Source organism: Anas platyrhynchos, chromosome 5, assembly GCF_047663525.1.
Source record: "Anas platyrhynchos isolate ZD024472 breed Pekin duck chromosome 5, IASCAAS_PekinDuck_T2T, whole genome shotgun sequence".
Taxonomy (NCBI): Eukaryota; Metazoa; Chordata; class Aves; order Anseriformes; family Anatidae; genus Anas; species Anas platyrhynchos.
Genome location: NC_092591.1, coordinates 30,422,180 through 30,437,059, shown reverse-complemented (window position 1 = coordinate 30,437,059; position 14,880 = coordinate 30,422,180). Strand labels below are relative to the sequence as shown.

General features: G+C 44.5%; 3 protein-coding genes across 3 annotated transcripts; all 3 read left to right on the top strand.

Moving 5' to 3' along the window:
* Positions 1–1,364: 1,364 nt before the first annotated feature.
* LOC110354395 (olfactory receptor 5J3-like) lies at positions 1,365–2,649 on the top strand. The gene has a single exon (XM_021278597.4). The coding sequence runs from the start codon at positions 1,499–1,501 to the stop codon at positions 2,492–2,494; it is 996 nt and encodes a 331-aa protein (XP_021134272.2). The 5' UTR covers positions 1,365–1,498; the 3' UTR covers positions 2,495–2,649.
* A 4,104-nt stretch (positions 2,650–6,753) lies between these two features.
* LOC101797677 (olfactory receptor 5AR1-like) lies at positions 6,754–10,819 on the top strand. The gene has a single exon (XM_005029360.6). The coding sequence runs from the start codon at positions 8,732–8,734 to the stop codon at positions 9,833–9,835; it is 1,104 nt and encodes a 367-aa protein (XP_005029417.3). The 5' UTR covers positions 6,754–8,731; the 3' UTR covers positions 9,836–10,819.
* Positions 10,820–12,877: 2,058 nt separating this feature from the next.
* Positions 12,878–13,837, top strand: LOC101797864 (olfactory receptor 5AP2-like). The gene has a single exon (XM_013108379.4). It carries the CDS (start codon positions 12,890–12,892, stop codon positions 13,835–13,837), a length of 948 nt encoding a protein of 315 aa, XP_012963833.4. The 5' UTR covers positions 12,878–12,889.
* Positions 13,838–14,880: the final 1,043 nt, after the last annotated feature.

Here is a 14,880-nt window from a genome sequence, read left to right as displayed (position 1 = left end):
TTTAACCCTGGGTATTGTGTCTTTGGGGTCTTGCCTCTGAAATTGTCCCCTGCAGAAAGCAGGTGCTGGATCTTAGGGACCCGCTGGAGCTCTCTGTTTTAGGTGGAGCTACACTAGTTCAGGTTAAATCTGATTTAAACATAAGCCCGAGCAAATGCTGCTATCTCAGGTGTAGGATCCACCTCCCCTTTTTCACTCGGTGATTAGAGCTAGGAATAACCTCAAATGGAAAGGACGTGGCTCTTAGCATCGAGCAGCACCGTGTCACCAACCAGCCAGAGGAGATGTGTCACGGGGCCTGGTGCTCACCAGCCTTGAATTTTAGAAGTTCAGGCCAGGCTGAATGGGGCATGGAGCAACCTGGTCTGGGGGGTGGCATCCCCGCCTGTGGCAGGGGGGTTGGAACCAGATGAGCTTTAAGGTCCCTTCCAACCTGAGCTGTTCCATGATTTTGTGACTGTATGTCAGCACCCTTGGTGGCTGAGGGAGATTTGGTCAAGTACATTGGTGGGGTCCAGGTCAGACACCAGCGTTCATCAGCTGAGGGAGGCATCAGCCCTGCTGCTTGCGTTGGCCAGAGCCATGTTCACTGCAAGGCTCACGGGAGAGGTAACAGCAGGCACTGAGCTTTGGGTTTCAACCTGTGCTGAACCTGAAATGGGGTGCAACGAACCCCATTCTGGAGGTCCTTACTAAAGTTGGTGGGTAAGCAAAGGCACAGAAACAGAGACACATATTTATTCTCCTTTGAATAAAAAGAAGTGGACAGCTCCTGGAGAGCTGGAACCTGGAGACCAACCCTTTTCTCTCAGAGCTAGAGGAAAACCGAGCCAACTTCATTTTGCCTTAGCACAGAAATGTTTTTTAATATTGCAACTTAGAGCAAAGGTAAGTATTATGAGTTCCCTGGGGCTGGGACTGCTCCTCAAGTCCCTGGGTCCCCAAGCAGTGATGACTCCAGATCCCGTAAGGCAATATTAGGTGAAGGCAGCTTCTTAGAGAAGTCCCTTTGCAGAGTTGCTTCATAGTTGCATGTCTCAGAGAAGTCACAGGGGGAGGGGGAAGAAAGGACCATTGTGGGAATAGAGATAAATTGTGTAATTTTGAACAACACTGCGATTCACAGGGCTGGTGATGTGCAAGAATTAAGTATTCTTCTATTAAGTAGAAGAAGCAATGCTGCCCTCGCTTGCTGTTTTCATGAGGTTTGACAGGGACTTCTATTGCTAACAGATAAATATTAGGATGAGAAGAATTCATAGAGGTAAATTCCAAACCGAGGATGACCTAGGGTGGGGTGTATTTTCTCGATATATGTGATTTTGCATGTGCAGTGATGATTTTATTTATCCATTATTTATTTTTCCTTTGTCATTTTTGATGAACCTAGCTGTAGTTTTCTCTCTTAGGATCAGGCTGTCTTTCATGACTGTATTTCCTGGATGCCACCAGTGACAGCCCCTCCAGGTCTGGCTTTTTGGTCTGCAGTATTGGTTCCATGAGTTCAGCCATAAGCAATTTGCAAAAGCTTATTCAGGATCTTCTGCTGTGCTCATTCATGAAAATCCGAGGGGGAAACTGCACGCAGACAGTCGAATTCAGCTTAATGGGGTTCGCAGGAAATCCAGAGCTTCAGCTCGCCCTTTTCACGGCCTTTCTGGTAGTTTATCTCATGACTTTGCTAGGGAACCTGGGGATAATCATATTAATCAGGACCAGCCCTCAGCTCCACTCCCCCATGTATTATTTTCTGGGCAATCTGGCTTTGGTAGACCTCCTCTACTCCACAGTTGTCACCCCCAAGCTATTGTCTGACTTGGTCAGGCAGAAGCCCCTCTCCTACGTGGGATGTGTCACCCAGGTTTTTGTGTTCAGCATCTTCCTGGTCACCGAGTGCTTCCTGCTGGCCACGATGGCCTATGACCGCTACATGGCCGTTAGTCACCCGCTGCACTATTCGGTCCTTATGTCCCCGAGGCTTTGTGTCCAGCTGGTGGGTGGCTCCTACCTGGCCGGGCTGCTGAATGGCATGGGGCAGACCATCGGCATGCTCAACCTGTCCTTCTGTGGCTCCGTCGTGGTCAACCTGTTCTTCTGTGACCTCTCTCTGCTGGCCTCTCTCTCCTCATCCGACAGTACTCTCACTTCTCTTATCATGACAGTGCCGACATTTTTATTCGGTGTCTCCAGCAGCCTCATTGTGCTGGTCTCCTACATCGCCATCGTCTCCACCATCCTGAGCATCCGCTCAGCCGAGGGCAAGTGCAAAGCCTTCTCCACCTGCGCCTCCCACCTCACCACCGTCAGCATTTTCTACGGGAATGGCCTCTTTGTTTATTTAAAGCCAAGTTCGCTCAAGTCGAGAGAAGAAGACAAGTGGGTTGCAGTGCTCTACACCGTGGTGACCCCCATGCTGAACCCCCTGATCTACAGCCTGAGGAACCAGGAGGTGAAGGAGGCTTTGAGGAGACTCAGAGCCAGGAAAAGAACATGAAGAGTGTAAATAAATGAGGTTGTAAGTTATGTGACCAGTGTGTTTGGCATTTACCGTAGCAGATTGGCCTTCAATTTATTTATTTATTATGTATTTATCTATCTATCTATTTATTTATTTTGTATGTGTGTGTTTGCTACAGCAAATTGTGCAATTTGTCTGCAGGCCTGTTAATGTTCGTCTCACAGATCTGAAAAATTTGGTGTCACCAGAGCAATCCCACCAATAAATTAATCAGTATTTACAAATACTTCTGGGCAGCTGAACATGATCAGTTTAGGAGGAGTCACTCTGCAGCCTCTTGTTTCTTTCTGCTAGTTATTAAAAAAGCCTACATTAATAATTTAGGCTAGGCACAAACTTTAGTAGAGTGAGGATTAGCACATAGGAAAATGGGAGGTTTTGGAAGGTTCACATGAATGCCAGAAGTTTTGTGACTTAAAAACCATAAATAGTACCATAGCTTGGATAGTAATGTGGTTATGCCAGACTATTTGTCAGCAAGCCAAATTGAAAATGTGCATATTTAGGCAAAATCTGTCCAGGTTTACCAGTATGATCACTCATAACCCCATCTGAAATCAACTGCTTTTCTCTACACAGAACAAATCACACCACTGTTTGTTTTTTTTTTCTACTTTCATGGACACCAGACATCTCACTTCTGAATACTCTTTGTAGCAGCAACCATCAGTTGCTTGTAGTGAAAAAAATACACTTTTTTTTTTTTTTTTCTGAAAAGGAAGGGAAAAAATCCAGTCTTCTCATTTTAGTTTAGTAACAAAACACAGATAAATTCTATTTTATTTATTTTTACAGATGCTTTCTCCTCTGTTTTCTCTCTTGCATGCACAGGAGCCCCTATGTGTACCTAGAGGAGTTCAGTGCACATGCACTGTGCCCAGCATTTGATGGAGTGTAATTCAACTGCTGGTGGTTTGACTGCTCATAGCCTTAGTGTCCATCCTGGATCAACCATGGGTGGAATCAGTGTCAAAAAAAAAAAAAAAAAAAAAAAAAAAAAAAAAAAGAAGAAGAGCATTTCCTCTTACAGCTTGTCTCGTGCTTCATGGCCCTTAATTCCTTGTTATGACATAAATGAGGGGAATTCTGTGGCAGCAGCAGTATAGAGTGTTGCCAATGAACCTCCCTTGCTTTAAACCTTCAGATTGGACAGGGTGAGCAGAGCTGTCTTGCTGGAAAGCAGGGGAGAAATCAGGTGTTACAGAGCTCATGATCTCCCTCCATCACCATTAGCCTGCTCCTCCATCTTCTCTTTCACCACAGTCTGCACAATTTTAACCACATCTAGCACTGTCTCCTCTTGTGGTGGTGGTTGTTTGTTTTTTTTTTTTTTTCTTTTTTCCTTTAAGTGTAGAACAAATCACAGACTGTTTGCCTATAGCTTTAAAATATAACAATATCTCCCACTATGTGAGCCAATATCATTAAAAAGGACCCGAACATCTCATAGTATAGGTGTGTACATGTTGGTATACACATTTTTCAAAGGCAATGAATTCATTTTGGTTTCTGTGTTACATACTCATCACAAACAGTCCAGAAAATTTATGGATAAGTAGAGAGCAGGTAAACACTGACTGGGATGTGAAACAACCAAGTGCTGATGTCCTGGAATGACCATTTCTGAAACAGAGAGTTTGGGGACCTTGCTGTAGGATGCCAATAGCCACAGCAGGGTAAGAAACAGCAATGAATTAGGAAGGGGACGTCTGGGAGGGAAGAGGCAGTGAGGAGCTCGCAGTGCAAGCAAGGCTTGTCTCACTTTGTCACTCACACTTTTAAAAGTGCTCTTGGTGATGGGGATGAAGCCAAGACTGAGCAGGACACCGCACTCTGGGGCAGTTTCTCCTCCAGTGAGAGGTGTGCTCTGAGGCTGCCTGGCGAGACAACTGAATGTGATCTGAGGAAATAACAGTGAGAACGAGAACACTGTTCACATGAAGTTTATTTAAATACACACAGTGTTTAATTACACAAAATTGTCAATACATTGTCAATAAAAGTGTTCTCCTTCTAGGGTGGCCCATTCCCTCACCCCGAATGGCTGGCTGTGCTCATCTACCAGCACTGCATTGTGCCTGGCTTTTGGGGGACTCCCTCCAAGGAGGGTGATCCCAAAGCCTCCAAACCCCAGGGCTCCTTTCTGATGGAGGCTGATGGAGGCTCTCTTGTGTTTTAGTAATTAAATCCCTGCTTGGCCCATTCCTGGTAAGTGGGTGCCAGATCTCTGCCTTGTGCTGTCTTACACGGGATGGCTTTTGCTCTGGCTGCTTGCTGGGAAGCCTTTCAGAACCCCATTTTTACAGTGGTCAGAAATACCCTGCTTTTCAGTCTGCATGCATCCATCCTGGGGAGGCTTGAATTATGGAGTACAGGATGCAAAATGGCTTTTCAAAGGGAGTTGTAAAACAAGCAAAGAAAGGAGGCTGATGGGGTTCAGACTGCAAGCACCAAGTGCTGGAGCTGCCCCTGCAGCATAGGAGCCTCACATCACATCAGTTCCTCATGTGGTGGGGTCGGCTGCTCTTCATCCTGAGTCAGAAATCAACACATATCCATTACATTTGGATGAATTGTTTTAAAGTTGCCCCAGCAGACAGTATATATCAAACAAAACTGAAAGTAAAACTGAAGTGTTCTCTTCTGCTCTTGCCTGCCCTTCTCTCAAACCAAACCAGTTTCAGTCCTGCCAACATTTGGCTGTGTTCCTGAACTTCCAGTATTTGCAATGGAGATATATGGACAAAACCTACTCTGCTGGAAACTAATAACATAATTAACGTTCCACTTTTGCTATTTCCGTGCTTTTATTCAATGTTTTTATTATTAAGAAAAGAAAGGTCTCAGCTGAAAGGTGGAAAAACTGCAGGACTCACAAAGCAAAAGAGGAATCCCTATTTTGTGACAAAATACCTTCACCCACCTCTTTTCAAACCTTTTCAGAGATACGCAGCTGCTTCTGTCTCAGGCTCTGAGCTCCAGCAGTGGAGCTTCTGTGCTGCTCGTGGACAGAACACCAAAAGCAAACAAAAGATAGTGAAAATCCATGTTTTATTCTCTTCCCAAGGACATGTGCAATTACCCAAATGCCTCTAAATGGGGATAGCATCGTTTCTTCAACCTCCTTGGAGCGGGTATTCCTCCCAGTAATTTGGGAGGTTTCCATCCTTCTTCGTGCAGTTTCAAGGCACTTGGAAGTGCCCAGCTGATGCAACTCCTGCTGCTGGAGGCAAACTTCTGAAGGGACAGAAGCTCACAGATAAGTCAATCCTAAGCACTTTGCTTTCTCCTGTGGTTTCAGAACACACGCAAAATGTCTGAAAGTGAACGGAATTGAAACAAAAGCAGGCGATAACAGACAGCATGTTAAGATGGCACCTTTCTTTCCAACTCCTCTGTCCTTCCCATTGGTTTTATTCCTTGCTGTCCAGGGTGGCATCCCAAATGGGTAGATTGAAATCACCCAAAACTCTGTGACAGAAAATGCCAGGTCCTGGCCATGGTAGGGAATTTCCATTGGACTAGGACAGTTGGCAGAACAGCTTGGCAGAGAAGGACGCAAGGGTTGTGGGGGCCATCAATGTGTCCTTGCGGCAAAGACATCCTGCAGTGCCCTGGGTCGAGGGACTTTCTACTATAAACCTGCAGCCTCAGCATCAAGGAGCCAAGGGCTGCTTCAAGAAGGGAGATGGGAGAACGGAAATCTTCCTGCAGAAGGAAGTTGTGTTAGAAAATGGAGGGCAAGTTGGGGGGCTGATGGAGGATTATTTAAAGAAGTACGTGAGAAGGGAAGAAGTAGCAAGACCCATTTCTCTCTCAAGAGGATTTTATTCAAATATGTGTAGATTAAATATAAATGGAATGGAATGGAATGGAATGGAATGGAATGGAATGGAATGGAATGGAATGGAATGGAATGGAATGGAATAGAATAGAATAGAATAGAATAGAATAGAATAGAATAGAATAGAATAGAATAGAATAGAATAGAGTATGTAAAGATAATCTGTAGTGGATAATGTGAAAAGCAGTTATCTCATTTTTAAATAAATAATTTTATTTTTAATTTTACCATGAATAAGAACAGAAGAAGTCACACAAAGTGACTCTGAATGCCAAGGTGTGTGGCCAGCAGAAAGATATATATATATATATACATATAATATATATATTTCTTTAATATATCCACATCTGCTGTAGGCAGATATCTAGTACAAAAGAAAATTAATCTGACCACTGCAAGATAAGACAATGATTTCCTTAAAGTAATCTATTATTTAGAGTTATCAAATGTTATTTTCCAGGAATGTGGGAGAAAAACAAAATCTCTCAAATTTAAATCTTCAGCAAAACCACATTGCTTTGTGCTTTGTTCCTCACAACAAAGTTGTGTGTTTAAGTTGAGTTGCTTGGGCCCCATGTGCATCATTTCTGATGTGCTTTGCGGGTCCCATCCCTAAAACATAAACCCCAGTGAGAAATCTCTGTGTTTAACCCAGACTCTTTGGGGAAAGCTCAGTGTTTTTCAGGTGTTGCAAAGAAACTTTGGTAATTTGTCCTGTGGGTGTGGGATAAAGCTTAAATCTCCCAGGCATGCCAGGGCTGTGATGGGGACACTGTTCTGGTGTCAGACAGACTGATGGATCTTGTATGGCACCTTCAGCCCAAGGAGCAGTGAGGACATTCCTGAGAATGACTCAAGATGCTGTGGACCAGAAAAGGTGATTTTTTTGTATGAATTTGTGAATCCAGGTTTGTGCTGGATGACACGAGGCTGAGCGTCTCTGGCAGCCATTCGAAAGCTCTGTACGTTCCCCGAAGGATCCTCTGTCATCACCCAGCTGGTGAGGTCTTGTTCAGGCATGGTTTCATGGCAATAGAAGAAAACTGCAGAAACTCCAGCATATCAAGGCAAATTAATGTGATTTTTAAAAATGCAACAAAGAGATGAAGAAAGAAGGGGAGAAAGAGGACAATACATGTTCAGTAGCACCTCTACACAGTACCATTGGGTGAGTGCAGCCTGAGCAAGCCCAGAAGGAGCAGAGCACAGATGGTATTTAGAAGATCAGAGCAAGCAGCTCACAGCAAGCCCCAATTCCTCAAGCAGAGAAGAGAAACCCAACCCTGAGCTCCAAAGGGCAGCTATGGGCACAAGTAACCACAAAGAGCTGTGTTTGTGCTCACTGGGTTGGGAACAGAAAGCTGAGACAAGTGCGGGTGAGACCACTTGCGAAAAAGATCCAAAAAAAAATGGAATCCTGGAAAACAGGGTTTTCTTAACCAGTGTGCCCACTGCCCTGCAGAAGCAGAAACCCTGTCACTAAGCAATGTTGTGAAGTTAAGGTCCCCCCTGAAGGAAAAATCCCATACCCGAGGACGTCTGAACTCTAATCCTAATTCTGAATTCAAACGTTGGATAAAAATTCCTTATATTAGTAGACCCAAGGGGCACAAGAATCATAGAAATATAGAATAATTTAGGTTGGAAAAAGATTATATGTAAGAACAAGCAAACAATGGAAAAGATGGATTCTCCACCCTGTGTGAAAAACTATGTTTTTTTTGTTGTTGCTTGCTTGTTTGTTTTTTAATGTATATATACGTGTGTATATGCAATACAGCATCTTTTCCTGCTGGCTACCTAATGCATTTATGAATCTAGAGCTGCAACCAAGGGGAGCCAATGATTTAGCCCTAGTCACTGACCTTTTGAGAGACACACCTTATCAGAGATGTTCACATGCATGTCGTTGGTTTATAATTCCAATTAGAAGCGAAAGGTTTTCTCTTGAAGCTATAAATACGTAGAATTGCAAACAGGTATGCTAGTCTCACTATAATTGATCCAAACACATCACTAGAGAGTCAGAAAATCACTCTAACGTGGTCTGTAATCTATTTAATTGAAGTGGCAAATTAAAGTGCATTTATTTCTCCATAAATAAGAAACTTCCCCCTAGGGGAAATTAAATCATATTTCCATACCCATTGGAAAGAATCCGGATTGTTCTTGAGAAGAGGTCATTGGCAAGATCTTTTCCAAGATCAATTCTTTTCAGTGTGCTGGCCAGGGCACAGGCTCCAGCTTTAAGATTTATTCTTTTTTTTTTTCCATTTTTATTTTTTTCCAGCAGTAACCTGCTGGCTACTGCTTTTTGATCATCAATCTGTCCATTGAGGGTAGCTGTTATTTTTTGTCTCCAAATAAGCATGTCTATTCACCCAGGAAACACCAAATCCTGCTTTAGCCTCAGGCACTGTGTAATCCTGCAAGCTGGAGAAATGATTTCACCTCTCCTCTGTGTTTCTCTCCATATCCTTTGTGCCAGAACTGGGAGCATGACTGAGGGAAACCACTCAGGTGTGACAGAGTTTGTCCTCTTGGGCTTCACCCACCTGCAGGAGCTGCTCTTCATAATTTTCTTACTCATCTACATCACCACTCTGGTGGGGAACCTGGGAATGATTGTCCTCATCAGGACTGACCCACAGCTTCACACCTCTATGTACTTCTTCCTCAGCCACCTCTCCTTTCTGGACATCTGCTATTCTTCATCTGTGACTCCAAAGCTCCTGTTGGGCCTCCTCACTGGTAGGAACGTCATTTCTTTCAATGGCTGCATCACACAGTTTTTCTTCTGCATGGTCTTCATCACCACGGATGCCATCCTCCTGGCCATCATGGCATACGACCGCTACGTGGCCATCCGTCAGCCTCTGCACTACGTGGTTGTCATGTCCCACAGGGTCCGTACCCAGCTGGTGGTGGGCTCCTACACTGCTGGTGGCCTGAACGCCTTGGTGCACACCGCCGGTCTCCTCCGACTGTCCTTCTGTGGCCCAAATGTTGTCAATCACTTCTACTGTGAAATCCCACCACTCCTGCCGCTCTCATGTTCTGAAACCCAGCTCAACGAGGTGGTGATGGTCTTGTGTGCCGCCTTCATCATCACCACCACGGGCCTGGCCATCCTCACCTCCTATGCCTTCATCCTGCTCACCGTCTGGAGTACCCGCTCTGGGGAGGGCAGGCACAAGGCCTGCTCCACCTGCACCTCCCATCTGATGGCCGTTGCCCTCCTCTATAGCTCTGCAGCTTTCCTGTACCTCCACCCCGTCTCCAGTCACGCAGAAGAGGAAAGGAAAACAGCCTCGGTCTTCTACACTGTGGTGATTCCCATGCTCAACCCTTTCATCTACAGCCTGAGGAATGTGAAGGTGAGGATTGCCCTGAGAAGAGCTGTGAGGAAGCTCCTCTCCTGTGCAAATCACCACCAGTCTCCCTCCAGCCACACTCAAACAGCCGTCACCTGATGGAGCTGAGGCAGCAGAACAAGTAAATCGGATACCTGATGCAATGAGGGCACTGCACATTCCTGCATATCTCTTCAGAAGACCTTCTGCCTTGTGCTGAACACTGTGTGAATTGTGACTGAACCCCACGATGAGGTCCCGTGAAGAAGGAATTACCCATAATTATGATATCTGATAGAATGAAGAAAAACAGCCCTAGAAACACTTCCATTGTTTGTGACACTTTCATAGGAAATGAATTTATAAGCATTGCTAGAATCTGCACATCCAATACTTTTTGCTGAGGAGGATTTATGCTAAATCACAATAATATTTGAATTCTGGCGGCTAAAAGAGGTGGCTGAGAGCAGGAGACAAGATAAATAAAAAATATTTCATGGGGAGGGACAATGCTTTTTGTCACTTTGGTTTAAATTTTTCTAAGTAGTTGCCTTGGGTTTTGCTTTAGTAAAATGTACCTGATTTATTATTTTGTTTGGCTTGTCCACGGGTAGTCCAGGCAGAGATTATTTTCCATCCCAGCTGCAGCTTAATAATTATTTCAGTTTCCAGGTTTCAGAGACAGGGTTTGAGTCATCTCAGTCCAGTAGTCATCAATTCTAATTGTAGGCTTTCATATCTGGGTTAGTCACCACTGGTTCCCCTTTCAGAGACGACTAAGCATCTGGGGACCTTGATTCATCTGATCTATTTTTAACATGCCCATCATGGCGAGATGAATTTTTCTGGAATATATGTTTTTTCCACTTGCTGCTTGGCAGCTGAGGACGATGGGCTGACATGTAGCCATGGCAAATGCAGATTTTGTCCAGAGCAATCACAATCAGGCTATTCTGAAGGGTATACTTAAGCACAAGGGAAAGCATCAGATCCCCACGCTGATGTTCCAGAGTCCTTCAAAAATGCCCTCAAAGGGAGAAAGAGAAACCAGCCTTTAGTCAATGATTTATAATTCAGCTGTACATGTTGCTCAACATGCAAAGGAGTTTCTGGAAAGAACAGAAAAGCAAAATGGATGAAGATAGTCAGTATCAGCGCCATGCTTTTGCTTTAACACAAAGGTCACAAAGATCAGATATTAACTTCCCGAATAAATTTACCATGGATGATATGAAATACTTCCTAGAAGACCTAATGGCAAATGCTATTACCATTCTGTTCTTTTAAAATCAGTTAAAGGCAAACTTCTCCCCATAAATCCAGCTGTGACTCTATGCCTGGGTCCAGCTCTCTGGGTTTTTAATAACAGGATATCCTATATAACGTTAAAACAAACTGTGGCAGAAGAGTTCTTGAAAGGTTTTCCTCCCCTTATCCCCCCCACCCCGTGCCCCAGCTAGTGTTTGTGACGCTTCTCCAAAAGCTGAGCTATTGCCTAATCCTTGAATCTCTGTTTTACATCAATTCTTTTAAATTCTCCACAATTTCGAGATACAAATCACACATAAAAAGAAGAAGGAAAACCTCTCAGGCTTGCAGTTAACATGCTGAAGTTAATTGTGTTTACTTATCAGTGCATGTCTCCTCCGTAAGGAGCTGTTTCCAAAGTCATCAACTCCCAAGAGAAATTTCTTGCATGACAAAACATGCTGTGAGGGAAGGGGGGCGTTTGACAAAACTTTTTAATGGAAGATATAAACAGCAGCTTTTCTTGGTCAAGGGTTGATGCCCTTTACGGCTGACAAATCATTCTTGCCTTTAGCACGAACACAGGGAGAAAGTGGGGCTTATTTCTCACACCAAGTTTGGGTCTAGAAGACAACTAGTTTCGCCTCTCTGTCGCCCGTAAACTGAAAAAGGTCCTGAGGTGTGAGCAAACAGGTGAGTTAAGAGCATCTCCCAGCATCAGCCTGAAAGCGCTGCCAAGAGCTGAGCTGTTAGGAAGGGTGGACTGAAGCACACAAAACACTCGCCCGAGGTCAGGATCTCTCAGGTGAAACTGAGGAACCCAGAAGCTGCTTTTCTGAGCTGAGGGTGCTGGAGCTGCACAGCCTGGCGAGCTTCTACTCATTACTGTGCTCGAAACTCACCGTGTAACAGCACTGCCTGGGTTGTAGGGAAAAGCTCAGATTGCTTTAGGGTGGTGTGAAAGCTTCTGTAGCTGGTTTTGAATTCCTGGAAAGGAATATAACTAGCTGTGAAGTCCTGGTCTCACTAAGTCCAGATTTAAGAGACGCGTGTATGGGTCAGATAAGGGTGTGTGCATTGAGATTTCCACGTGCTGAAGGATCCTTTCCAAGGGTATGGTTTGATGTCTTGTGTAACTGAAACCAGTTCTAACTTCTCTTTTGGGAAGAGGTGTTATTATTTTTTTAAACTGCACTATCAGAAGCTTACTTCCCCCACTTAGCAATGGCACTGTAGCGTTGCTGGGGTTTCCACTGGTAGCGATTTTAAAAAATTCTTTCCTTTACCTTTCTCAATTTAGTGGCGTCACAAGAATTATAGAAATGGTCTATTTAAAGATGCATGTGTGTCAATATTTACACTAAATATCCACTTGCAAACAATTCAGAGTTGCTCCCACCTTCTTCACAGGAAGGAAGGGAAGAAATGAGAATTTTATTGTGACATATTCTGGCTTTCCTAAGATAAAACCTCTAAAAATATCTCTATCTCTCACCAATGTTTTTCCCCTTCTGAGACCAAATAAAATAAAATAAAATTGAAATATAAACAAATCAGACTTGAATTTCTAATGTCAGAATAAATTTCTGGGGCTACCTCATTGGACCTGAGTTACAAACTTCTCAAAATCTTCAGAAAATAGAATAAACTTTCCTATTTGTGAAATGACTTTATCAAACCAAATTAGGAACAGAATAAAACCATTAGGAATGCATTCCAACATGCACCTTGTTTACTTTAAAATGTATTTTGAGACAAACATTGAATATGTTCTACATATTCATGTACAATTCTATAGTTGCTGCCTCCACACCTTATGTTCCCTGATAAAAAGACACACCTCTAACATTTATCTAAGGGGGGTAGAAGGAATGAGTATGCTGACTTTATGTTTCTTTGCATCTCTGCTTTCCTACAGTGACTGTTATGATGTCGGCCAGGGGAAATCACACCCCCAGTGATGAATTTGTGCTCTCGGGATTCTCAGAGCGCAGGGATGTCCAGGCTGTCCTCTTTATGGTCTTCTTGGTGATCTACATGGTCACTTTGCTAGGCAATCTGGCGATGATTGTGTTGATCAGGCTGGACTCCCAACTCCACACTCCCATGTATTTCTTCCTGAGCAGCTTGTCCTTCCTTGACATCTGCTATTCTTCCTCAATCACCCCCAGACTGCTCTCAGACCTCCTGGCATCAAGGAAGGTCATTTCTCACTCTGCGTGCCTTGCACAATTTTATTTCTACGCTGTCTTTGCCACCACTGAGTGCTACCTCTTGGCCGTGATGGCCTATGACCGCTACGTGGCCATCTGCAGCCCTCTGCTCTACGTGATCTCCATGTCCAGCAGGGTTTGTGCATGGCTGGTCGCTGGCTCATACCTTGCTGGGGTTCTGAATGCCACCATTCACACAGGGGTGGCACTTCGGCTGTCCTTCTGTGGCTCCAATGTCATCAATCACTTCTACTGTGAGGGGCCCCCGCTGTATGCCATCTCTTGCACAGATCCCACCATCAACGAAGTCGTGATGTTCGTTGTGGTGGGATTCAACCTGTTTGTCACCAGTCTGACCATCCTCATCTCCTACACCTACATCCTGGCCACTGTCCTCAGGATGCCCTCAGCTGCCGGCAAACGCAAAGCCTTCTCCACATGTGCGTCCCACCTGGCTGCTGTGACCCTCTTCTATGGATCTGCTGCATCCATGTACTCACGACCCAGCTCCAGGCATTCCCAGGACCTGGACAAGGTGGCCTCTGTGTTCTACACCGTGGTGACCCCCATGCTGAACCCCCTCATCTACAGCCTGAGGAACAAGGAGGTGAAGGATGCTCTGGGGAGGGTGATGGAGAGGAAGCGTTCCTCTGACAGGTAGTTTTTCCTGGTGAGTCAGAGGAATTGAGAGATCTTCTCAGAACTGTCTATACCTCTCCATTTCTGCAGCGGTGGTAATGGAAGATGTAGTGCTCTCCAATAAACTGATGAGCAAGGGGACAGAAGTACTGGTAAATCTCTACTTTGTTCCTAAATGCCTGCTCATGAGCTGCTCTTGGATTAGGCCATTTATTGACCTTGCTCAGTCAGGGATGCATTAGTTACTTTGTCTGATAAGATTTTCAGGAACCGAAGCCCTTTTGACCCTTTGTGGTCTGAGAATGCATTACCACTGTTGTCTTGAGCAGCAAGAAGAAATAACAGCTGTTGCTTTCAGCATGAAAATGATGACAAGAGGTCTTTTAATGCCAAAGAACAGGCACATTTCTGGTGAACACACATAGAGCGTTACAGCTGGTTGACTATGAAACATGGTCCTCTAGCCAGCAGACCAAGATTCATTTCCCACTGACTGTGTGACACAGGAGTACAGCTTTGTCCCATCTCATAAAGTTCTTCCCAGGTTGCCTTTCTAATCTTTAGCTGGTAAAAAAAAAGTGTGCCCACAGATGATCCAGCCACTGAGGCACTTACTGCCTACCTCCTGACATGGGCTACAGGAGGAACTTGGCCTGTGCTGTTGAGTTAGGCACTGTCTTCCCAGAAACTTCCTCCAAAGCCCTGTTTCCTTCCTCCTGCCACCACTGCTTTGCGGAAGCCCTGTGGCCCAGATAATGCAGCGTCACCGGTCATAGCAGCAGACACTGGGCTTTATAACAACATTTTGCCGCAACAAGGACTTATTTTGACTGCAGCTGTGTTTGCAATTTTTTTCTCAGAAACTTCTGCAGTGCCTGCAACCTGCTCAAGGGTCAGACAACTGTGCACAATGGTGAAGGTGCCTGCTCCCTATCCTGGCACTTTGAGCTTATTTTTATTGTATGATTGCTGACTGCTTTAGCTTGGTGTTGTACAGTTGTGTAATTTTTCCTCTAAAATAAACCATAAGATACATTAGGTTGACTAACAAGCTTTAGTAATTAT